The 25763-nt window shown below is 43.6% G+C and overlaps 1 protein-coding gene across 1 annotated transcript in view; it reads right to left on the bottom strand.

Annotated features, from left to right (window-relative positions):
- Nucleotides 1–25763, bottom strand: part of LOC130107218 (glutamate receptor-interacting protein 2-like) — a 296900-nt gene that overhangs the window by 93360 nt on the left and 177777 nt on the right. The window contains exons 2-6 of the mRNA XM_056273700.1: nucleotides 13231–13308; nucleotides 6936–7071; nucleotides 5318–5463; nucleotides 4160–4246; nucleotides 3297–3372 (exon numbers count right to left, since the gene is read on the bottom strand). Of these exons, the coding sequence (XP_056129675.1) occupies nucleotides 3297–3372; nucleotides 4160–4246; nucleotides 5318–5463; nucleotides 6936–7071; nucleotides 13231–13308 (523 nt within the window). The remainder of the gene's footprint in view (nucleotides 1–3296; nucleotides 3373–4159; nucleotides 4247–5317; nucleotides 5464–6935; nucleotides 7072–13230; nucleotides 13309–25763) is intronic.

Genomic DNA, 25763 nt, shown 5'->3' with positions numbered 1-25763 from the left:
AGGCAGATACAGCAGGATGGGCAGGGTTAACAAGCCGGTCAATGGTTTTAAACAGGAACCTCTGATTGTGTTTATTGTCACTAATTAGGCCTGCAAAGTAGGCAACTCTCGCCTCTTTGATGTTTTGGTTAAGCATGGATGGTAGTTCTTTCAGACGGAAGAGATGGGCTCTGAGTTTGGATTTCTTCTACCTACACTCCACTCTTCTGACATCCCTTTTCAGATGATGAATGTTGTCATTAATCCAGGGGCAAGAGTTAGCTGACAAGAATGACCTGGTAGTGAGGGGGATGTGGTATCTAGCACAGAAGCACACTGATCATTGAACCAGGTTACAAGATCATTAACATTGGAGAAGTCAGGTGGGGGAGTATAAGAATCAGGGAAACAGGATGAAAAAGTAGCTGCAGAGCTGGCATAGAAGAAGCAAGTGTGTACTGTGCACTTCTGCGGTTGAGCAGAGGACTGAAGCATGGTGTCAAAAACAATGCATTTGTGGTCAGAGACAAAATCAAACATGGAAAGAGAGTTCAAGGTCAGAGGGAGGGTAAAAACAAGGTCAAGAGTGTGACCATGGTTATGCGTAGAGCCGGACACATGTTGAAGAAGGTTAATAATATTGAAAAAGTTGGTTGCAAGAAAATCTGAGAGGTTGTCAACATGCACATTATAATTGCCAGCCATAATAACTATCATATTTGAGAACCATTGAAGTCAACAGTTCAGAGAGTTCATTTAAAAAATAATTGTTAGGTTTGGGTGCGCTGGTAGACGATCAAGCAACATACTAGGATTTCACCCTCAATTTTTTAAGAAAGCAATTCAAAGCTATTGAAAGTACCCCATCTAACCTGATTACAAATACAATTATTCTTAAAAACAACTGTAATACCCACACCACGACCAGTGAGCCAAGGAAGATTGAGGGTCTGGTAATTGGGAGGACAGAGCTCTATCAGAGGGCAGCAGTCCTCGGTTTTAAGCCAGGTCTCAGCTAAAAGTAAGAAATCCAGATTGTGAGATAAAATGAGATTTTCAGATTAAAAGCCTTGGTTTTTTTTTTTTTTTTTTTTTTGGGATTTTTCCACTTTTTCTCTCCAGCTGTACTAGTCCAATCACCCCACTCTTCTGAGCTGTTCCGGTCACTGTTCCACCCCCTCTGCTGATCTCGGGAGGGCTGCAACTACCACATATCTCCTCCGATACATGTGGAGTTGCCAGCCGCTTCTTTTCACCTGACAGTGAGGACTTTCGCCTGGGGGACGTAGCGCGTGGAAGGATCACACTGTTTCCCCCAGTTCCCCCTCCCCCCTGAGCAGGTGCCCTGATCGACCAGAGGAGGCGCTAGTGCACTGACCAGGACACATTCCCACATCCGGCTTCCCACCTGCAGACATGGCCAATTGTGTCTGTAGGGACGCCCAACTAAGCTGGGTGTAACACGGGTAAAAGCCTTGTTTAACAGAGATCTTATGTTAGACAACACAAACACTGTTGAAGTGAAAGGCTTGACTGAGAGAGAACTCTTGATTGAGATCTGAGAAAGGTTGTTTGAATTAAGAGCAGACCGACATGTGTTTGGGGAGAGAGTACCAGAGGGAGGAGACAGCTATGGAGAGGGCTCTGCTGCCCCAGGTGCAGTGCTTGGTCTTTTGCGGTGGAGGCAGGAGGTTGGCATCAGAGGAGTGAAGGCTGCGGGAAGGGGTAAGGTAGGGGAGCAGGTCGATGAGGTCAGAGTCGGCCTGGTTATGGAGGGATTTGTGAGTGAGGAGAAGGACTTTGAATTGGATCCATTGTGGGACAGGGAGCCAGGGGAGGTTCTGGAGGACAGGGGTGATGTGGTCATGGAAGATTGAGTGAGTAAGCAGGCAAGCAGCAGAGTTCTGGATGTACTGGAGTTTGTTTAGGACTTTGGATGATGAGCCGTAGAGAATGCTGCTGCAGTAATCAATTTTGGATGTGATGACAGCATGGTTTCAGCAGCAGAGAAGGAGAGTGATATATATCCTCATGTGATTTGTCCCTCTAACCTCTGGTGTTCAGCCAACATAACGATTGCACTTCAGGAAATGATTGGCTTCTTTAAAGGGTTTGATACATTTGACAGAAAAGAAGGGTTGTGTTGATTTTTCTTCATCATCATATTACTGCAGCTTCTCAACATCATGCTGAACGATATAATCCTTCGTATTACCTGAACAATATATATCACGAAATCACCCAGGCCCACTATTTGATTATACATAAACAGAACAAGCCCCTTTACCCGAGCCCCATCGTTCTCCCTGGTCGGGGTCTGAACCACCTGTACATAGTTTATTCAATATCTAAAACTTGTGATTTTGAATCACAGGCTATTAAAAAAACATTTGAAATTAGGAGACTTCTATGAATTAAGTGGGGTTTAAATTTCAATATAAGGTATCCAATAGCTTTGAAAATTCAAACCTGTTGTCATTTGTTTGCTACCATAAGGCAGTCTTCAAACATTTCCTGCAAACCTGTCATGTTTGCCATTGTTTTACTTTTTCTTTAGCGAGTTTTCCTTTTCTTTCACCTTTGCAGAAGTCCTCCCCCTTCTGTATCTATCCTGCTTCAACTGTGCAGACTTTTTAAGATATTTCACAGTAAGACCAACATATGAAAATATTATCCAAACATATTCTAAGCTACTAGTCACTATTCACTTACACTAAGGCGGCAAATACAAAACCGATTTTTTTTCCACAAACAATGCTTCTTTACGACTAGAGCCGAAGTGGAGTAATAGTTGTATCTAACACGGCAGGAAAAATGGTTGTTGTATAGTGGCAGAAAAAGGTATTTAAAAGCCAGCGGGGGGGGGGGGGTTCACTGACAAAATGAGAAATATTGGAGTGATTCATGGTGGCACAGATTGTGTAATGCAGAACTGTCAACTTACCAACTCCACCCAGAGGAAATGACACTGTTTGCCCTGGGTCTATTCATATGATGGCACAGACAAATCTCACAGACGTTTGACTGGAAATGGCCATGCTCTGTGACTGTCGCATTAAACTCAAAGGATTTTTCCTTTTCTTGAAAAATCCCTTGAATATTTTTTTCCTCTCAAAATTTAGATTTAAATTTTCTCTTTCACTCTCTCTCTTTCTATCTACCCAATACATGTGTGTTTCTGTTTGTGTGTGTGTGTGTGTGTGTGTGTGTGTGTGTGTGTGTGTGTGTGTGTGTGAGCGAGTGAGCTAGTGAATAAGTGAGCGAGTGTGTATGTGTGTGTGTGAACATTTGGTTGCACGTGTGTGCTTTTTTGTTACCTGTCCGCAGGTCCTCCCGGCCTAACGTAAGTGATTACCAAGGGGCGTGACTTGTGCCAGTCTTCATGGGAGCCACCTTGGGGAAGAGGGCATAAGAGAATCTACAAGTTGAAATATCAGACTTACTAGATAAACAGGCAGAAAATCATGTACAAGCTGGACGCGGAGACTTCATAGTCAGAAACCAGGGGACCAAGTATGTTCTAAGTGTTTGCAACTTGATGCACAGCTTGGAGCTGCACCATTGGCATTCAATGACGTGTGATGGCTTTAAGGGAACTTTAGTTGTCGTTTGGTTTTCATATTGATTTTTCTATTGTTCCCTGTTGTGGGAGTTAATGATTCTGAGGAGCGGTGGTTCACAGGGAAACACTAATGTAAATATTGTTCATATTACATTGGTAACACCCAAAGAAAAGTTTTAGATATGTAACAGCACATCAGTGTGGATTACCCTCAAGAGATACCTCTTAGGAGGTTTTCATTAAATATCTGCATCGTGTGATAAACCAGGAAGTACAAACATTTGCACAAATGCATGGGAATTTTTCACCTCCCATTGGCATCGAAACTGAAAAAGAGTCAAAGGGCACATGAAAACTTGTTCTCTTTGCCTTGATGTTAGTATACGAAGGCAAATTAAACTGTGATATATGTATTAGTGGTATCGACAAGCAGTACGGAAAATAGTGTCTATCTTCACGATATCCAACCCTAGTAAATGTTGCTTCTAAGCAGAAATTTGGCATTTTCTTCATTCTGTCAAGAGTGAATGTTGCTTTCACACGTCCAGTGTGTGCCTTGTCAGTGTTTGCAATCACTCTGAATACACCTGGTGACAGGCCTCTGCTATGCATGCTTACCTCTCATGACAAAACCGAAGCTGCACCCCTCTTTGTGCAAACAGATGTCGATTGTCTTTGATATAACCCCTGAGGTACTGTCTGGTGCTGATGAGAGAAACAAAGATGAGAGAGAGAGAGCGAGCGAGCGAGAGAGAGAGAGAAAGTGAGAGAGAGAGAAGGGGTGAGAGAGAAAGAGGTAGTGGAGAAAAACAAAGTGAAAGACAGAGATAGCAAGAGTGATAAAATGGAAGACAGAAAAGAAAAGGAAAGACAGAGAGAGAGAGGGTGAGAGGGTGCGCGAGAGAGAGAGAGTGAGAGAGAGAAGGGCTGAGAGAGAGAGGCCGTGGAGAAAAACAAAGTGAAAGACAGAGCAAGAGTGATAAAATGGAAGACAGAATAGGAAAGGAAAGGAGAAACAGAGCGAAACAGAGGGAGGGAGAGAGAGAGAGAAAAGGGGTGAGAGAGAGAGGCAGTGGAGAAAAACAAGGTGAAACAGAGATTGCAAGAGTGATCAAATGGAGGAGAGAAAAGAAAAGGAAAGGAGACAGAGCGAGAGAGAGAGAGAGAGAGAAGGGATGAGAGAGAGAGAGAGAGAGAAGGGATGAGAGAGAGAGCAGTGGAAAAAAAACAGTGAGAGACAGAGGTAGCAAGAGTGATAAAAAGGAAGAGAGAGAAAAGGAAAGGAGAGAAAAGGAAAGGAGAAACACAGAGACAGAGAGAAAGACACAATGTCACCAGAGAGAGCGGGAAAACGAGGTAAAAAGAAGGGAGAGAAAGTAAAAGAAGAAATAAAGACATCGTTTACTTCTATTACTTATTAGCTATTGGCGTTCTTTACTCTTGCTGTGAACATGAAGCACTAGCAACACTTGGTATATACTGTCACATGTATGTACCGTTTGCTAATAAACTTTTTCAACTGAGGAAAGTAATGAGAGATACTGCAGAGTCTCGTCAAACTCCCGGGGGTTTCGCAACAGAGGCACAGACGGGGCATGCTGAGGGGTGTGGTGGAGACAAAAGAAACGGTTCAGATTGAGGTTACGGATATGGTTCGCCAGGCCCATTTTGTTGACGATGCATCGATGACATTGTTCGCAGACCCCCCCAGCGATTTTTGCCAGCGGCAAATTTCAGGTGCGTGTAGAATACAGAAACAGCAACGCCATAACTGACCTGTAGGTGGCAGTTCGTACTCCACCTCCAGCAAGACTCTCTCTCCTACGTTCTTCAGTAAACTGATGATCTCCTCATGGCGCAGCTTGGTCAGATTGATGCCGTTCACCGACTTGATGTAGTCACCGATGTTCAGCTGGTCGCTCCTGTAGAGCAGTTGAGTCAAATGAGCTCAATGGAGTTCCATTTAAACCAATCTACTCTACTTTAATCTACTCTAATCTGATACAAGTGTGTAGGTAGCATGACATTAAAGCACAAATGACCTGGACGTGTGAATAAAGCCTACACTAAATGAAAGGAAAGGAACGGGCTCATTTTTGTTCAAACACACATTGACAGGATGGCAGCATAGGCATGGTTCGGGTTCTGCCATCTTATTACTGAATTTCCCAGACTATAAATCACTGTTTTATTTATTTATTTACCCATCTGGCCGGTCCTGCGACTTATATTCCGAAGCGAATTACACAGTGTAATTTTGTGGGACGCATACGCTGCATTTCAACTAAGGCCACTAGATAGCGCGGGTCAATCCACATTACGTGCAATAGGCTAGGCTGCAAATTACTAGTCTATCTTCTCTTCTCGTCTGTCTGTCGTTCTTAAACACACACACACACACACACACACACACACACACACACACACACACACACACACACACACACACACACACACACACACACACACAAGCTTTATCATTAATTTACAATTGTAGTTTTGGTCAGTGCATGCATTTAAGAGTGCTGAGGCTTCACCTACGAGGTTTTTTTGTGGGAAGTGGGATTCATAGCTTTTGTTAACACCGCCAAAACACTTTTTTTGGTCAGAAAGAAGAGGCTTGTGTGTGTGTGTGTGTGTGAGCGTGAGAGAAAGACAGAGTTCATGTGTTTAATGAAGGGTTACTTGTTTTGCTGCTATTCAACAATGAAGAACACCATGTGGAACAATTTGTCTGTTTATTTAGTATCCTAGACCCGGACGCTATGAGGCTCAGGTACAACAGGCAGTGCCTTGCAACAAGTGTGTTACGCCGGACAAACCGCCCAAAAACAAAATAGTGCAACCCTGCTCACTTGGCTGTAGCCGAGGCTAAACTTGGCGGTTTGCAGGTCGGGTGGTTAACAAACGCACATTTTAGCGGGTCGAGCGGTGCGGACTGGCTCTCATAGTGGGTCGGGTGGGGTGTGGGTATTAACAAACGTTGACCCGTGCATCACGACTGTGCCATCATATAAATGTGACTTATACACCGCAGCGACTAACAACAACACATTTTTTTTGCAGAGCGCAACTTGTAGTCGGGGAAATACGGTAAGCTTCGCGTGAATATGCGTATGTGTGTGTTTTGAGCAGGCGGAGGGGGGACAGCCCAGACATGCTGAAATGCTGACACTCAAGACTGGACTGATTAAAAGGGAACCTCTTATCTAGTGCCAAGTTTTTTGGATTGTGCGTAAATGAATAAATTGGATTACTGTTTCCTATGTGTCCTTCCTGGGGAATGTTTGAAAAATCACAAGGACATGTGGCTGTAGTGGAACTTTTAGGCAGACACACAAACTGATTTTTTTTCCTCCTAATTTTCTTCTGTGCACTCCTGTGTATCACTCACCGGGCAGCAAGTCCTCCAGGTCGTAGGTTCGATACCCTTGGTTTTCCATCCTTGTCTGTTCCTCCTGAGATGGTGAGGCCAAGCGTGCTCCCTTCTTTTTTCACAAGCTCCACCATGGTCACCCCCCGCAGTGCTTCTAACCAGAAACACACACACACACACACACACACACAAATGGGGAGGCACACACAGACAGACAGGTACACAAGCATGTATACAGACAGATATACACACAGATATGTACACACAAAGATGCACACACTCAAGCAGATACAAACAAATGCACATAGATACACATAGTGAGAAAGAAACGGTCAATATCTCACACACATATAGTCAGATTCATACACACAAAGGACAGACAGACAGACAGACAGACAGACAGACACACACACACACACACACACACACACACACACACACACACACACACACACACACACACACATAGGAAGAAACAGTCAAACACTCACACCCATATAGTCAGATTCCTACACACAAAGGACAGACACACACACAGACAAGGTAGAATTCTGCAGAAAGCTAAATGATTAGTGTCTGCTTTCCATCAATTCTGATACCAGGTTCAGAACGAGGCCGAGATACGAGGGAGATTAACCGAGACACGTGTGTGCTGTCCTGTGTGTCCTTGCAGCAACCTCTGAAGCCGCATCCCTTCACTCATCCAAAGTCATCCCGGGGAGGAGACAGTCAGCTAAACGAGCAAAATGTAAATGAAAAGATGAGGGGAGATAAGCCTCCCTTGATAGGAATAATCACACCCATATTGTTCCTTGTCCAACACAACAATGAAATCCCGATGCGGTGTTTTATATGGTACTGCTCCCCCTGGGGATGTTTCTTGTTAGCGCTACAGCAAACACTCATCGGACTTTCTGAAACAGCCTACATTTAACACGCCTCCTCAGGGTAAAATAAAAGCTTAGTGAAATTATTTTTGGCAATGTGGGAGATACGCTCGTCAAAGGATGACCATCACTCTACTATGGCAGGGCCAACATTATGATGTGATAAGATTGTTAAAGTATTCCCTAAGCACTTAATCAAATACTAATGAGGTTCCTAATGAGGTTTGTGTCCTGGGTACGACGTTAAACTGCAACCGTCGGGTCGTCAGCGATTAAACCGGCACCCCCGACTTCAACCCTTGGGTTGTTGTGAGGAGGGTGTGTGGACACCCAGCAGGGCAAAAAACAAAACCTGTCAAAGGGAGGATGAGTTCCTCTGTGAACCAACGGCCATCCACACCCGAGAGGAGATAGGGACCACCAGGTACTCCCCTACACAATGATGACTCAACCTGTTGAAGCATCAGCTGTGCTCCTACGACCTCAAAAAAAAGGTTACGCAACTGATGATGAATGACGTTCCTGGAGCTTCGATGATCCTTGACCTTGGGTGAAATAAAACTGACTTCTAAAAGGTGGCGCAATAACCTCAAAATGAGGAAAACATTTATTATGTTGGCTTGTAGCATAAAGAAGTACAGGGTCAATAGTGGAGGACTACGTCACAAAGCCAGTTAACTAGCTTCTGCTCTCCAAATATATGAATCAGGCTGAACAATAGACCATGTGACATCTTTTTAGAGTCGCCCAACATCCAGGATTACTTGGCTTTGAGCACCTACCCTGAAAAACATTCATCCTGCTGATGTATCCATTAGCAAGACTAGCCAGACAAGGTGTCTGTTGATATCGCTTTTGCTCCAGTAATCCCTACACATCTGAGGTAGAAGTAAGTCTATCCACCTTAAATACAAAAAAAACCCCAAAAAAAACCACTCCTTTAGCTCCCGCTTTTTCGTTTTTTTTTAAATAATCATATCAAAGCTGTCATCTTGGCTCGGTGATCAGCAGCCTCACACACTCCTCAGAAAAAAAATCCCTTGGATTTTGTGATTTCATTGTTTCAGTGCTCAGGTCTGTGGAGACATCTCACTTTCTTTTCCACTCACTGCGTTGGTGAATCTTCTTTGCAGCATATCTCGTTATCTTTTTTTTATTCACTTTATGAAAAAAAAGGAAAAGAAAACCCTTGAATCCTTAATTTCAGTTTATTTCTTCCCTCCTGTCTGTCTGTCTGTGTTATTTACACACACATGCAAAAGCAGAAGCTGTGATAAGGCAATGAGTAGCTTGGGTAGCACCGTCCGCTAACTGTTTTCGTGTTTCAGCTTGTCCGCCTGTCATTATATCCCACATTTAGCGATTCACTTATCCATAGATTCTGTATGAAATCTGTATTATAGGTTGCTGAGGGAAAACAAATACATTGTCCGGAGACATATAGTGGAGCAGTTAAGCCATGCACCTTTGTGACCACGTTTGCTGAGGATCTAAACCTGGCAGAGCTTTTCTGACAGACCTGGGAATAATGGTGGTAAGAGTTAAAAGATCTGCCTGGCGGATTGGTGCAGCATCAGCAGTAATGCGGACGTTGTACCAGACTGTTGTGGTGAAGAGGGAGCTGAGCCGGAAGGCAAAACTCCCAATTTACCAGTCAACCTTCGTTCCAACCCTCACCTATGGTCATGAGCTTTGGTTAATGACCGAAAGGGTGCAATCGCGGGTACAAGCAGCTGAAATGAGTTTCCTCCGTAGGGTGTCTGGGTTCAGCCTTAGAGATAGGGTGAGGAGCTCGGACATCCGGATGGAGCTCAGAGTAGAGCCACTGCTCCTTCGCATCAAAAGGAGTCAGTTGAGATGGTTTGGGCATCTGGTTAGGATGCCTCCTGGGCGGCCTTCCTTTGCAGGTTTACCGGGCACAGCCAACTGAGAGGAGACCCCGGGGTAGACCCAGAACTTGCTGGAGGGACTACATGTCCAATCTGGCCTGGGAACGCTTTGGGATCCCCCAGCAGGAGCTGGAGGGCATTGCTGGGGGAGAGGGACATCTGGAGTGTCTTACTTAGCTTGCAGCCACCGTGACCCGACTCTGAAGAAGCAGCTGAAGATGAATGAATGAATGAATGAGTTAAAAGAAAACAGATTCACAAAAAACAATTTAATATAGACCAATGAAGGATGGGGGGGGGGAAAGGGAATGAATTCACCCAACTGAAATTCTGTCTGGGTTGAGGGTATCTTGCGTAATTTCTGTAGTTGTTGAATGAGTGCTCCTGGTTCAACCAGCAGAGGGCCCGTGGTAGGGCACCCTGTGGCTTTTAAAGCTATATTCAAATTTTCTTCCTTAGTTCACAATCCTCTTTAATTTTTCAAATAATTTTCCAACAGAACAATTACTACTTTCTATCCATCCACCCATTTTTTATACTCGCTTACTCCTTTCAGGATTATCCGGCTGCACCTAGCTAGCATACCTTGGCTGAATTGTGGATAGACACCCTAAGACAGGTGCTAGTACCTCACAGGGTCAAACACAGGACTTCTCTAATTCCTACTCACACCTTTCGTATAATTTAGAGTATTCAATACACCCGAACTATGTGAGTGCAACAGCATTTTCAAATCAGCCTCATAAAATGTCTCAAATTAATTAACCATTAATTTCGGTGTTTCATATTTTCTAATTAAACTTACGAAATTGATGAAATAATCATATCAACCTCATTAAATCAGTCTCATAAAATTATTAACCATTAATTCCGTTGTTTAATATTCTATAATTAAACTATTAAAATTGATGGAATAATCAATGGTGCACCAATTGGGGTACTTTGATTGGCAGGGGAAGGCTTTCATAAATATTCTCACAAAACAGGCAGGACAACGACTTACTTCAATGAAAACAATTTACTAGTACAATTAATAAAAGAAACTCGACTGATACCAATCAACGCTAGTTATCTTACAAATACGGATCAGGTACAATCAATGATGAGCAGCAATGTAATGATCAAGGCACAAAAAGTGATACGAGGTAGTGAGGCTGTGCAAATGTGTGTGTGTGCACACTGATAGGTGGGATGCATGCGGGAGTGTGTGTGTGTGTGCGCGCGTGTGCAAGCCTTATTGCAAAAGGCAAGAAAACGGTGCCAAAAGAACAAAGAAATGGTGTGTGGTGTGTTGTGTTTGCATGCTGCCCCGCACTGCAGAGAATGTGTGTGTGTGTGTGTGTGTGTGTGTGTGTGTGTGTGTGTGTGTGTGTGTGTGCGTGCGCACTGAAAGGTGGGATGCACGCGGGAGTGTGTGTGTGTGTGTGTGTGTGTGTGTGTGTGTGTGTGTGTGTGTGTGCGCGCGCACGCAAGCCTTATTGCACTCGGCGAGGAAATGGCGCCAAAAGAACAAAGAAATGGTGTGTGGTGTGTTGTGTTTGCATGCTGCCCCGCACTGCAGAGAATGTGTGTGTGTGTGTGTGTGTGTGCGCACATGGGGTGTGTGTGTCAGAAGGAGGTGTTTTGTGAGAAAAAGGCTGCAATCGCGCAGACAAGATGGTACATGATAAGTGCACCATCAAAAGAAAGAAAAGGGTTAGTAAGAGAGACAGAGAAAGAGACAGAGAGATCACATGCAAAATCCATCTGCCAAAGTAATTTTGCAAACAGCCAAACAAAACTGAAAGTAGCAAATGAACAAAAGAAAGTAGACAGTCCATCTAGAAAACTACACGGATCAGTGTGCGCAAATGGATGGCGAATAGAACTCAGCCGCTAAATAGTACCGTAGCGACCCTGTACTGTTTGGAGCGGAGTCAGTCTATCGCCCCCTGCTCTCTGCCAATCACATGGATGCATGTTCTGTCAGCCAGTGTGTGTGCCTCTGGTTGGTGCCCCGCGCAAGTCTCTCTTCCTTGTTGTCTGGCGTCGAAATGTGGCACCACGGAAAACAGTGTATTTTCTTCTGGCATCTCGTCAGCTGAAAATCCTCGATGCTCCATCTATCACCTGATGATCTTGGGGGAGTCTAAATTGTGATCGCGTCGACGTTGAAGAAATAAAAAGGGACCCGGTCGGCCTCCTCTTTCTGTGGAAACTGCGTGTCTTGCAGGAAATCCTTAACCCATTATAACAGCTGATTAGCAGATGAACAAGACTAGGTTATCTTCCAATAAAACCGTGGCCAGCGGTAATGTGAAGACACGTGGTCCTTTGTTCTTTGTCCTTCTGAGTGCTGTGCATGCACGGGCCACAGCGAGAGCGCGGATTTCAAAATCTGCTGCGGTTTTATGGGTGACACTCCATCACGGGATACAGTATTACTGTAACCAATAACACTACAGTGTGAGCTGAGACGGTGGGTGGAGATCACATGGGAGGTTTAAAGTTAAGATATACTTTATTCATCCCTGTGGGGAAATTCGTCCTCTGCATATAACCCATCCTATTGTATAGGAGCAGTGGGCAGCTGCAGCTGCAGCGACCGGGGACCAACTCCAGTTCTTCTTTCCATCGCCTTGCTCAGGGGCACAGACAGGAGTATTGACCCTAACATGCATGTCTTTTTGATGGTGGGAGGAAACCGGAGTACCTGGAGGAAACCCACGCAGACACCAGGAGAACATGCAAACTCCACACAGAAAGGACCTGGGATGGCCTGGAGTTCGAACCCAGGACCTTCTTGCTGTGAGGCAACAGTGCTAACCACTGGACCACCATGCTGCCACCAGGTTGAGCAGGGAGTTATGGGTATTGTAGTCCAAATGTACATTTGTTTATAGATGCTTACTGGTTCGCTGATCCAAAATGACCCCCAATGATGGTGCAAATAGTGCAGTGCTCTGCTCGGGGATACTTTGACTTAACTTGATCGTTGAAAGACACATATTAGCAATTATGGGTGTGCAATGCTATGAAACTTTGGCCTGGTCTGGCTTCTCAACCCACTAAGCCACCTATCCACACACAGCCAGAGAAAGGCCAAAAATTAATTGCAAGCTTGAAAGCAACAGAGATAATTAAGTTAGAGAAAGGACATTTTTTTTCATACACATTTCTTAAATTAATTTAACAAATTGCTTTCTGGGCCAAATTCAGTAGAATATTTTGCTGCAGGCAGATGTCTAAGGCAAACTATGGCATAACATTTCCATATGGTTTGATCTTCTAATTAAGTGGAAAATTGGGGAAATGGGTTTGCTCAGGGTGCAGTACTGTTATCACTGTTATGTCTGTGTCAGTGGTTTATTCACAGTTACTGGCTGACTGACAGACAGTGACAGACAGACAGACAGACAGACAGATAGATAGATAGATAGATAGATAGATAGATAGATAGATAGATAGATAGATAGATAGATAGATAGATAGATAGATAGATAGATAGATAGATAGATAGATAGATAGATAGATAGATAGATAGATAGTTTTCTATACCTGGTATACTGTGTCTTCTAGAGGCCACGGTGTTATCTGGTCCAGAGAGCTCCTTGGTCTTTCCATAGGGCCCATCATCTTGAGATGAGAGAGAGAAAAAAAAGACAGAAGCAAAGCTTAGCTGGGTTGAATTTCTTTTTAGTTAAAGGGATGCTCCAATGCAAAACAACATTAAACGAATTTAGTATGATGTGTCAAACCACGTGTAGTCTATTTTTGTAGCTCCCCAAAGCAATCGCTGAAAATAACTGTTGCAAAAACAAAAACAGACTGATTTTGGTCATTTCCGTATACCTCTACCTCTTCTATGATTTGAGGGACTATGGTGACATTATGGATGATTGTCCAGCTACCTCCCCCTAAAGGCGAAGGGGGACTAAGAAACTCAGCATCCCTGAGCTGAGGGAAACTGTTAGCTTGCTTTTACTTGCAGACTTTGCTGATTTGAAAGGAACGGCCTCAAAAAATATTGAAGATTATAAATTGGAGGAACAGCTCAGGTTGGACGGTTTGGAGACAAAGCAAGAGAGGCAATATTGAGACGGCTTGGACATGTGTGGAGGAGAGATGCTGGGTCTGTTGGGAGAAGGATGCTGAATATGGAGCTGCTAGGGTAGAGGAAAAGAGGAAGGCCAAAGAGGAGGTTTATGGATGTGGTGAGAAAGGACATGCAGGTGGCTGGTGTGACAGAGGAAGATGCAGAGGACAGGAAGAGATGGAAACGGATGATCCACTGTGGCGACCCCCAACGGGAGCAGCCGAGCGTAGTAGTAGTAGATACATTGGATGAGGACACATTTCCTCAGATTTTTATGAAGTCAGATACTGTTTTGAGCCCAGATACACCATGGAGGAGAAAAGGCAAAGATGTGAATCAGCAGCACTGACCTTTGCCGAAGAATCACAAGAAATCATTAAGGAAGAAATGTTGCGGATTCAAATGTCCAAAAAAAATAAAATAAAAGACTGATTACTGTAATAGTGGCAACTGTTCTGTTTCAGTGGAAACTGTGCCACATTGCCAACTGAGATGGAAAGCGTTTGCTGTAATGAATGGGACTGGACAGTTTTTTCTTTCATCAGTGGAACAAGAAATGGATAAGAAGGGACAAGTGTGCATAACTACACACTGTAGTGGACTTATGGACATAATTCACCATAGCCTGTCGTTTGTTGTGATGTTCAACACATACAGTTATGTTACGGGCTTTCTGTGTTGCTAGTGCATCACGCTTAGTGCAGGGTTAAGTCGACCCGCTCACTTTAAGAGCTCAGTGTGTAGCCACGGTAACGCAGCAGCTTTATGGATAATGTTTGTTCGACGTTTTGTTATTGTGTAGCAGTGACATTTTTTCCCCAGTTGTCGGTTAGTGCAGCAATAAAAGACACAAAGACACATGCATTGATGCAATCAAAGACAGAAGTTGTGTGTCTCTCTGTTTCCCCACAACATCCTGGTTTTCAAGTCCACTAACTGTGGCTTGTTTGTCTGGATTTATTTATTTGTATTAGATTATAGTTAGGCTTACTGAATGAGTTTAAACACTTAGGATAAACTGTCCAATGTAATGGGGAGTGCAGAAGAGAGGTGAAGAAGAGAGTGCAGGCAGGGTGGAGTGGATGGAGAAGAGTGTCGGGAGTGATTTGTGACAGAAGGGTACCAGCAAGAGTTAAAGGAAAGGTTTACAAGATGTTTGTGAGACCAGCTATGTTATATGGGTTGGAGACAGTGGCACTGATGAAAAGACAGGAGGTGGAGCTGGAGGTGGCAGAGTTGAAGATGCTAAGATTTTCATTGGGAGTGACGACGAAGGACAGGATCAGGAACAATTATATTAGAGGGACAGCTCAGGTTGGACAGTTTGGAGACAAAGCAAGAGAGGCAAGATTGAGATGGCTTGGACATGTGTGGAGGAGAGATGTTGGGTATATTGGGAGACGGATGCTGAATATGGAGCTGCCAGGGAAGAGGAAAAGAGGAAGGCCAAAGAGGAGGTTTATGGATGTGGTGAGGGAAGACATGTAGTTGGCTGGCGTGACAGAAGAAGATGCAGAGGACAGAAAGAAATGGAAACAGATGATCCACTGTGGTGACCCCTAACGGGAGCAGCCGAAAGTAGTAGTAGTAGCAGGAGATAGTTAGGCCTACTGAAATTTTGTCACTGCCTGCTGTATACACACTACGGACAAGGCCCGCCATGGTTTTGTTTGTAGCCAACTAGCCTGTTGGTCAATGGTTTATAATTTGTAATTCTTTGTAGGCTCTGCATAATGCTTGTTAGGATTTTGTATCATTACGTTGCAGATTAACCCTGGGCTGTTGTAATGGCTGAGCTTTATAAAGAAATTAAAAAATATATATGTCATCTCATCTCATCTCATCTCATCATAAGCTGCTTCTCCAGGGTCGGGCCGCGGTGGCAGCAAGCTAAGTAGGGCACTCCAGACGTCCCTCTTGCCAGCAATGCCCTCCAGTGCCCTCCTTCTGGGGGATCCAAAGGCCAGATTGGACATGTAGTCCCTCCAGCGAGTTCTGGATCTACCCCGGGGTCTCCTCTCAGTTGGATGTGCTCAGAAAACCTCCAAAGGAAGGCGCCCAGGAGGCATCCTAATCAGATGCCCGAACCACCTCAACTGACTCCTTTCGACGTGAAGGAGCAGCGGCTCTACTCCGAGCTCCCTCTGGATGTCTGAGCCCCTAACCCTATCTCTAAGGCTGAGCCCAGACACCCTACAGAGGAAACTCATTTCAGCCACTTGTAGCCGCGATCTCACCCTTTCAGTCACTACCCAAAGCTCATGACCATAGATGAGGGTTGGAACGGAGATTGACTGGTAAATTGAGAGCTTTGCCTTCTGGCTCAGCTCCCTCTTCACCAAAACAGTCCGGTACAACATCCACATTACTGCTGATGCTGTACTAATCCGCCTGTCAATCTCCCGCTCTATCCTACTCTCACTTGTGAACAAGACCCCAAGACACTTTAACTCCTTCACTTGAAGCTACAACTCATCCGCAACCCAGAGGGAGCAATCCACCATTTTCCGGTTGACAAACATGGCCTCAGACTTGGAGGTGCTGACTCTCATCCCGGCCATTTCACACTCAGCTGCAAACTGACCCAGTGCATGCTGGAGGTCGCATTCTGATGAAGCCAATAAAACCACATGATCTGCGAAGAGCAGAGACGCAGTTCTGAGATTCCCAAAATGGACACACTCCTCACCTTGGCTGCGCCTTGAGATCCTGTCCATGAACATCACAAACAAAACTGGAGACGAGGGACAACGTCAGTGGAGTCCGACACCCACCAAAAACACGTTTGACTTTGTGCTGAGAATAGGGACACATCTCTCATTTTGGTTATACAAGGACTGGATGGCTTGCAGCAACCATACTCCCACAGTACCCCCTACAGAGTGCCCTGGGTACACTGTCTTAAGCCTTCTCCAAGTCCACAAAACACATGTTGACTGGCTAGTCAAACTCCCATGCCTCCCTCAACACTTCCACAAGGGTAAAGAAGTAAAAAAAAAGAAGAAAAAAAGGGGGGTGGGGCGGAGGGTTTGCTCCTGTTATCAGGGCATCACACTGCTCAGCCTCCCTGGGAAAGTCTATTCTTGGGTGCTGGAAAGGAGGCTTCGACCGATTGTCGAACCTCGGATCCAGGAGGAGCAATGCGGATACATACATATTTGCTGAGAAATAATTCAGAAAACAAAGGCAATTTTGATATAAAACGGAGTGGCTTGAGTTGGACAATTCTCAATTAGCAATGTGGAATACATTGCTTCAGCTATGTTAGGGCTGCACAAACAATTAAAACAATAATTGCAGAATAAACTTGCTCCTCAGTGTTGTAATGCTGGCAATCTAGGAAATGAAGGTTATTGTACTGTTTCCCTCCCTGTGGATCAGCTATGTATAAAATGTGAATGTGAACGGCAACAAGAGACTATCTGTTGCAATGTTGCACTCAAGTCTCTCACTGGATAAGAGAAAATGCTTAATGCCTGAAATATTAAAAGTTATGCAAAATGTCACATTGTTCAAATGTAATAAAGATTTAAAATACTGCACCAAAGGGACATATAATATTCATGATATCAGGGCTCTAAACTGTGCCAAAAGATAACATGAGCTAAATGGAAGCCGTTCTTCTAGTGTGTCTGAGGGGAAAAGAGTTGGCCTACTTTGGAGTGTCTGGTTGGAAATATTATAAATGTAAAAGTTAAATAAACAGTGTTTGAAAGATTTTTACGCACAGTGGGAAATCCCTCTTCCGCCTGTCAAATGTTGAGTAAATTTTTGGTTCGACCGGTAAGCTGGTCTTCTCTGTCAGACCGACAGATAACCAGCCCTCATCAAGTGTTTTTCCCCCATTCTCAGTGAGACATAGTTTATGAGCTGCATATTCTATGTGGTGAGAGAGGACATGCAGGGGGCCGGTGTGACAGAGGAAGATGCAGAGGTCAGGAAGAAATGGAAACGGATGAGCCGCTGTGGCGACCTCTAATGGGAGAAACCCAAGAGAAGGTACTGTAACCCAAGAGAGGGTACTGTATTATACACTTGTATTCTATTAGGTTAATTCTTTCCCTCAAACATCACCTACTTAAAATGGCACAAGTCAAGTCAATTTTATTTGTATAGCCCAATATCACAAATTACAAATTTGGCTCAGGGGGCTTTACAGCAACACAACATCGTGTCCTTAGACCCTCGCATCAGATAAGGAACGACTCCCTAAAAAAAAAAAATTAACAGGGAGAAAAAATAGGAAGAAACATCAGGGAGAGTAACAAAGAAGGGCCCTCTCCCCCAAGATGGACAGATGTGCAATTGATGTTGTGTTTACACAATTTACAGAATACAACATTGAAAGAGGGTAACAGAATTATAGTGGCATTATAAAATTTGTGAAGAATATGATGAGGAGGATGCCAAGCAGTGTCCAGATGCCACCAGAACAGCCTAGGACCTGATCCACGCGACCACAATTGCCACATTACAAAATGAATAAATATCCATCCATTCATTTTCCGAACCGCTTATCCTGCTCTCAGGGTCGCAGGGATGCTGGAGCCTATCCCAGCAGTCATTGGTCGGCAGGCGGGGAGACACTCTAGACAGGCCGCCAGACTATCACACAGGGCCGACACACACACACACACACACACACACACACACACACACACACACACACACACACACACACACACACACACACACACACACATTCATATCTAGGGACAAGTTAGTACGGCCGATTCACCTGACCTACATGTCTTTGGACTGTGGGAGGAAACTGGAGCCCCCAGAGGAAACCCACGCAGACACGGGGAGAACATGCAAACGCCACACAGGACGACTTGGGACGACCCCCAAGGTTGGACTACCCCAGGGCTCGAACTAAAAAAAATAAAAAAATAAAAATATATATAGTATATATATATAGTATATATATATATATATATATATATAGTATATATATATATATATATATATATATATATATATATATATATGCAGATGATGAGTGTGAGACACACGAAACAGGCCTGTATTGCTATGCATTCAAATCTTTTTCCTGTATCCGTGTTGCTATATATATATACAGTGCATCCGGAAAGTATTCACACCCCTTCACTTTCCCCACATTTTGTTATGTTACAGCCTTATTCCAAAATGGATTAAATTCCTTTTTTTTCTCATCAATCTACACACAATACCCAATAACGACAAAGTGAAAAAGGTTTTGTAGAAATTTTTGCAAATTTATTAAAAATAAACAACTGAAATATTGCATGTACATAAGTATTCACACCCTTTGCTATGACACTCAAAATTGAGCTCAGGTTCATCCTGTTTCCACTGATCATCCTTGAGATGTTTCTACATCTTGATTGGAGTCCACCTGTAGTAAGTTCAATTGATTGGACATGATTTGGAAAGGCACACACCTGTCTATATAAGGTCCCACTGTTGACAGTGCATGTCAGAGCAGAAACCAAGCCATGAAGTCAAAGGAATTGTCGGTGGACCTCCGAGACAGGATTGTATCGAGGCACAGATCTGGGAAAGGGAACAAACAAAATTCTACAGGTTTAAAGGTCCTGAAGAGCAGAGTGGTCTCCATCATTCATAAATGGAAGAAGTTTGGATCCACCAGGACTCTTCCTAGAGCTGGCCGCCCAGCCAAACTGAGCAATCGGGGGAGAAGGGCCTTGGTCAGGGAGGTGACCAAGAACCCGATGGTCACTCTGACAGAGCTCCAGCGTTCCTCTGTGGAGATGGGAGAACCTTCCAGAAGGACAACCATCTCTGCAGCACTCCACCAATCAGGCCTTTATAGTGGAGTGGCCAGACGGAAGCCTCTGCTCAGTAAAAGGCACATGAAAGCCCACTTGGAGTTTGCCAGAAAGCACCTAAAGGACTCTCAGACCATGAGAAACAAGATTCTCTGGTCTGATGAAACCAAGATTGAACTCTTTGGCCTGAATGCCAAACATCACGGCTGGAGGAAACCAGGCACCTCTCATCACCTTGCTAATACCATCCCTACAGTGAAGCATGGTGGTGGTAGCATCATGCTGTGGGGATGTTCTTCAGCGGCAGGAACTGGGAGACTAGTCAGGATCGAGGGAAAGATGAATGGAGCAAAGTACAGAGAGATCCTTGATGAAAACCTGCTCCAGAGCACCCAGGACGTCAGACTGGGGCGAAGGTTTACCTTTCAACACGACAACGACCCTAAGCACACAGCCAAGACAACGAAGGAGTGGCTTTGGGACAAGTCTGTGAATGTCCTTGAGTGGCCCAGCCAGAGCCCAGACTTGAACCCCATTGAACATCTCTGGAAAGACCTGAAAATAGATGTGCAGCGACGCTCCCCATCTAACATTGCAGAGCTCGAGAGGATCTGCAGAGAAGAATGGGAGAAATACCCCAAATATAGGTGTGCCAAGCTTGTAGCTTCATACCCAAGAAGACTTGAGGCTGTAATCGCTGCCAAGGGTGCCTCAACCAAGTACTGAGTAAAGGGTGTGAATACATATGTACATGCAATATTTCAGTTTTGTATTTTTAATACATTTGCAAAAATTTCTACAAAACCTTTTTCACTTGTCATTATGGGGTATTGTATGTAGATTGATGAGGAAAAAAAAGGAATATAATCCATTTTGGAATAAGGCTGTAACATAACAAAATGTGGGGAAAGTGAAGGGGTGTGAATACTTTCCGGATGCACTGTATACACACATACACACACACACACAAACATATAATAAATAATAAAGTATATATATATATATATATATATATATATATATATATATATATATATATATATACACTACCGTTCAAAAGTTTGGGATCACCCAAACAATTTTGTGTTTTCCATGAAAAGTCACACTTATTCACCACCATATGTTGTGAAATGAATAGAAAATAGAGTCAAGACATTGACAAGGTTAGAAATAATGATTTGTATTTGAAATAAGATTTTTTTTACATCAAACTTTGCTTTCGTCAAAGAATCCTCCATTTGCAGCAATTACAGCATTGCAGACCTTTGGCATTCTAGCTGTTAATTTGTTGAGGTAATCTGGAGAAATTGCACCCCACGCTTCCAGAAGCAGCTCCCACAAGTTGGAGAAATTGCTAAGAAATTGAAGATTTCCTACACCGGTGTGTACTACTCCCTTCAGAGGACAGCACAAACAGGCTCTAACCAGAGTAGAAAAAGAAGTGGGAGGCCGCGTTGCACAACTGAGCAAGAAGATAAGTACATTAGAGTCTCTAGTTTGAGAAACAGACGCCTCACAGGTCCCCAACTGGCATCTTCATTAAATAGTACCTGTTAGAGCCTGTTTGTGCTGTCCTCTGAAGGGAGTAGTACACACCGGTGTAGGAAATCTTCAATTTCTTAGCAATTTCTCGCATGGAATAGCCTTCATTTCTAAGAACAAGAATAGACTGTCGAGTTTCAGATGAAAGTTCTCTTTTTCTGGCCATTTTGAGCGTTTAATTGACCCCACAAATGTGATGCTCCAGAAACTCAATCTGCTCAAAGAAGTGCCCATCCAACCAATCCAACTTGTGGGAGCTGCTTCTGGAAGCGTGGGGTGCAATTTCTCCAGATTACCTCAACAAATTAACAGCTAGAATGCCAAAGGTCTGCAATGCTGTAATTGCTGCAAATGGAGGATTCTTTAACGAAAGCAAAGTTTGATGTAAAAAAAATCTTATTTCAAATACAAATCATTATTTCTAACCTTGTCAATGTCTTGACTCTATTTTCTATTCATTTCACAACATATGGTGGTGAATAAGTGTGACTTTTCATGGAAAACACAAAATTGTTTGGGTGATCCCAAACTTTTGAACGGTAGTGTATATATTATAACACCCAGCAACAACACAATTAGTTTTTTCAGGTACTTAGACGTCATGTGCACTTACAATACATTTCTAATACAGAACCTTTGCACAGATAATTCATTAGTTTCTTACCCTGTTACGCTCTTAACTGGGGCATTATTGTTGTTTGTCTGATGGGGGAAGAGATGTGCTACTTTGTGGTCTTTGATAAGGGAACTTAAAAGAGGTGAAGGATTGGGGAAGACTTTAATAACCCAGAAGTTCAACCTTCACCTACACCCGCACGTGTCTGAATGTAAATTTTAAAACAGCACCAGTGTCTTGAAAGCCTGGTATCACAAATTTAGCAATTACACTTTGTTATTTTTGTTGATTTGTAAACATTTACTTTTACAACCGAGATATGAGACGTTTCTGTGGAGATTTTTTTTCTCCAATTTCAGCTCCTGGTTCTTTGAAGAGGATTACTTTGGTGTTCCTACACTGCAGTTTAATGTGTGTTTTTCACCGTTTTAACAGTCTACTTTTGAACTGTCATTCATTTGCTCTATCATATTATACAGAGTAATGACTTGGCAAAACCATTTCCAGTGGCAAAGTAAGAGAACAACATGAATATGATTTTTAACATCACTCAACACAGGGGTAACGCAATTAACTACCTCACTTTAAGCTCCCACATAAATGAAACTCATTTGCCTTGTTAATTCCTTTATTATTTGTTGTTCCAGGCACAGCCTGGAGGGGACAGTGTGTGTGTGTGTGTGTGTGTGTGTGTGTGTGTGTGTGTGTGTGTGTGTGTGTGTGTGTGTGTGTGTGTGTGTGTGTGTGTGTGCGTGTGTGTATCTGACCGCGGCTAATCTCGCAAACTACTGGACCTATCAGCCTAAAACATTTTGTGCAGTTATGATTGTATGATGAAGAACTTCTCATGGTAGCAGTGATTAAAAACCTTCGAAAAACGTTTGTTCTCGCTATCTCTGCTCGCTCTCTTCATTCACTCCCTAGCTTGCTCGACCGATGCTGCTCTCCGCCGCTGCCTGATCTAAGTCAGCCGTACGCAACATTTTCCATGGTTGAGCTATGTTTTATTACCGTTGTTTTATGAATGAAAGTCAATCAGCAGAGCAGCTATTCACCTTCATTCATTTTATATCGAGAACACCATGATGGTTAAACACATATGAAGTCTTTTAATAAGGGCTTTGAAATTATGATAGCCTGATCTTTGTCATTTCATGTCAGACTTGGTCGCTTTCGTGCAAGGGTCCATCCACAGACTGACATTCAAAACGTTTTTAAGAGGTATATTGTAACAAATTCAGGGGGGCAGCCGAGAACCGCCACAGCCGGGACATGAACCCGGGTCTCCCCCACCACGGGTGACAACGTTAATCAGCCGACTTAAGGGTCCGACCCGTTAGTCAAGGGCTAGCGAGTCTAGTTATACGTGGTCGTTACACTAACCCCTCCTTTGGGAAGCGCATCCCCGTGCTTCAGCACACCAACTCCCTCATACCTCTGGGCGCGCGTGCTTCCGATGGCCTCACGGTTTCGCCATCCCACTTCTGACACCAATGTAGCGAATTCAGGGGGGCGGCTGGGAACCGCCATAGCCAGGGCACGAACCCGGGTCTCCCGCACCACGGGCGACATGTTAACCAGTCGACTAAAGGGTCTGACCCGTTAGCCAGGGGCTAGCAAGTCTAGTTATCTGTGGTCGTTACAATATTTTAGCTTGAGTGTGGCCTGTCCAGGGTGTCTCCCCGCCTGCCGCCCGATGACTGCTGGGATAGGCTCCAGCATCCCGACGACCCTGAGAGCAGGATAAGTGGTTTGGATAATGGATGGATCGATAATGCATCTTAAAAATGTTCTTTTTTCCTTATTTCTCATTCAATCGATGTGAGTGCTGTGGAGGAAAAACATAGGTTTTACTGTTCATGTGTTGTGTATGTATTTCCCTTATCTTGGTAGGCAAAAAAAGGGTTTGTCCTAAGTTGGAACACCAGCGGAGGGGAGATAAGTATGCCTGGCGGAGATCAATCCTCTAGTTTCTGTTTGTTTCCATGTATATGGCAGTGTACATCATCTGCTGTGTGTGGAAATGGTCAGTTGTTTTAAGATTAAAGTGAGAACAGTGATAACGCGTCAGAAAATGTCTGGAAGTGTTGACCCTTAGTACTCATCAAGTTTGATGACATCTTGGATTATTATTTGTTTCTAGAAGGGAGACAATATACTCTATTTGGTAACTCCAAACTTCAGAGTGCTGGAAACGTGCATCAATTCAAACGTTGTGGAATAATCTTTAACTTTAAAATTTATCTTGGCCAATAAGTTAAACATATTACTCATTTCCTAAACCATTAAAAGTACACATTTGCTTTCTCTTTAAACAACGTAAGACACATTTTTTCCCTACCTGTGGAAATGCGAAACATTTCGAATCACATAACAACCACACTATATGATGTACTCTCCTGCTCCAAAACAACATCTCATCCATTCATCCATCCATTAGCCACACCAGTTCTGTGGTATTTTTGTCTTCCGACAAAAGGAACATTTTAAGACTTTCCCAGTGCTGATGCCGATGAATCACTTTGTTTTCCAAGCTGTGACAGTGAAAAGGAGGCCACTGTTGTGTAGCACACAGAGGTGTAATAAGTTTAATAATTCACAACTTTTGGATTTAAAGCGTTTTTATATGTTATATATCCCACTGCTCTTTTGCTGAGGGTTGTCACTGGCATAATGGAGCCTGGAGGTGGGTATCACTCATATATTATCAGAATGTGTGTGTGTGTGTGTGTGGTGTTAGTGTGTGTGTGTTAGTTAGTGTAGATAACGGGACCGAAAATTAAAGCATTTATGATCCTAATTCTTTTTGGAGGTGGTAGGTATTGTCTCAGAGAGTAAGAGAAAAATCCCAGAAAATTAAAATTATGCATAATTATGCATACATATGCAAAATATGCATTTTTCTAAAAATGGCTAAAAACCACTTTTCTCGGCATTTCAGATGATTCTGAGCATCTTTGATTTTTTTCACCTATATAAAAATTTTTTCCTGGGACAGAAATGTTTTGGCATTATGCAAAATACTAGAAGAACCCCGCTACAATGTAGCGGTTTGGTTATCCACCCGTCTAAATCTCCCTCCTCTTCATCCTGCCAGCTAACCGCCTTCCCCCTGCCCCTAAACCCCCCCCCCCACGCCAACTCCCTCCCCCCAAATGTTAAGAATCATCTGAAATGCCGAGAAAAGTGGTTTTTAGCCATTTTTAGAAAATGCATATTTTGCATAATTATGCATAATTATTATAATGTTCTGCTATTGTTCTGATCCTCTCTGGAACAATACCTACCACCTCCAAAAAAAAATTAGGATCATAAGTGCATTTTTTCAAAAATGCATATATTTTGCATAATGCCAAAACATTTCTAAGTCCAAGAAATTTTTTTTATATACAGTGCATCCGGAAAGTATTCACACCCCTTCACTTTCCCCACATTTTGTTATGTTACAGCCTTATTCCAAAATGGATTAAATTATTTTTTTTCTCATCAATCTACACACAATACCCCATAATGACAAAGTGAAAAAGGTTTTGTAGAAATTTTTGCAAATGTATTAAAAATAAAAAACTGAAATATTGCATGTTGCTTGCTTTAGGTTGTCCGTCGTGTCCGATGATGACAATCCTGCCTCTGTCACTTGTGAGTCTTCTTATGGCTGTAAAGCCCAATCCGCGATCCACAATGTCTGCCGCAGACAGAACAGGTGAAATCACTGACTGGGGGTGTAGGTGTGGTACTAGCTTCATGTCTCTTCAGACGTCTTCTGGTCCGTCAATCACCGCGGTCCTTTTCGAGGTTTTGCACTCCTTGTTGACAGAAGTGCCGCCAGATGGAGCGTTGGGCGGCAGTGTCTTCCAGCTGGCTCGGGTTCAGGCCACATCTTTTTAATGATGGTCTTCAGCTGGTCTTTGTACCGTTTTTCTGGCCCCTTGCCAAGCGGCGGCCAAGATGTAGCTGGCCATACAGCACTTTACGCGGTAAGCGCTCCTTTGGCATCCTGATGACGTGACCAAGCCATTGAAGTTGGTGCTGGGTGATGGTAGCCTCCATGCTGATGCAGTTG

This window comes from Lampris incognitus, chromosome 2 (genome assembly GCF_029633865.1).
Source record: "Lampris incognitus isolate fLamInc1 chromosome 2, fLamInc1.hap2, whole genome shotgun sequence".
Classification (NCBI taxonomy): Eukaryota; Metazoa; Chordata; class Actinopteri; order Lampriformes; family Lampridae; genus Lampris; species Lampris incognitus.
This window is presented reverse-complemented; position numbering and strand designations above follow the sequence as displayed.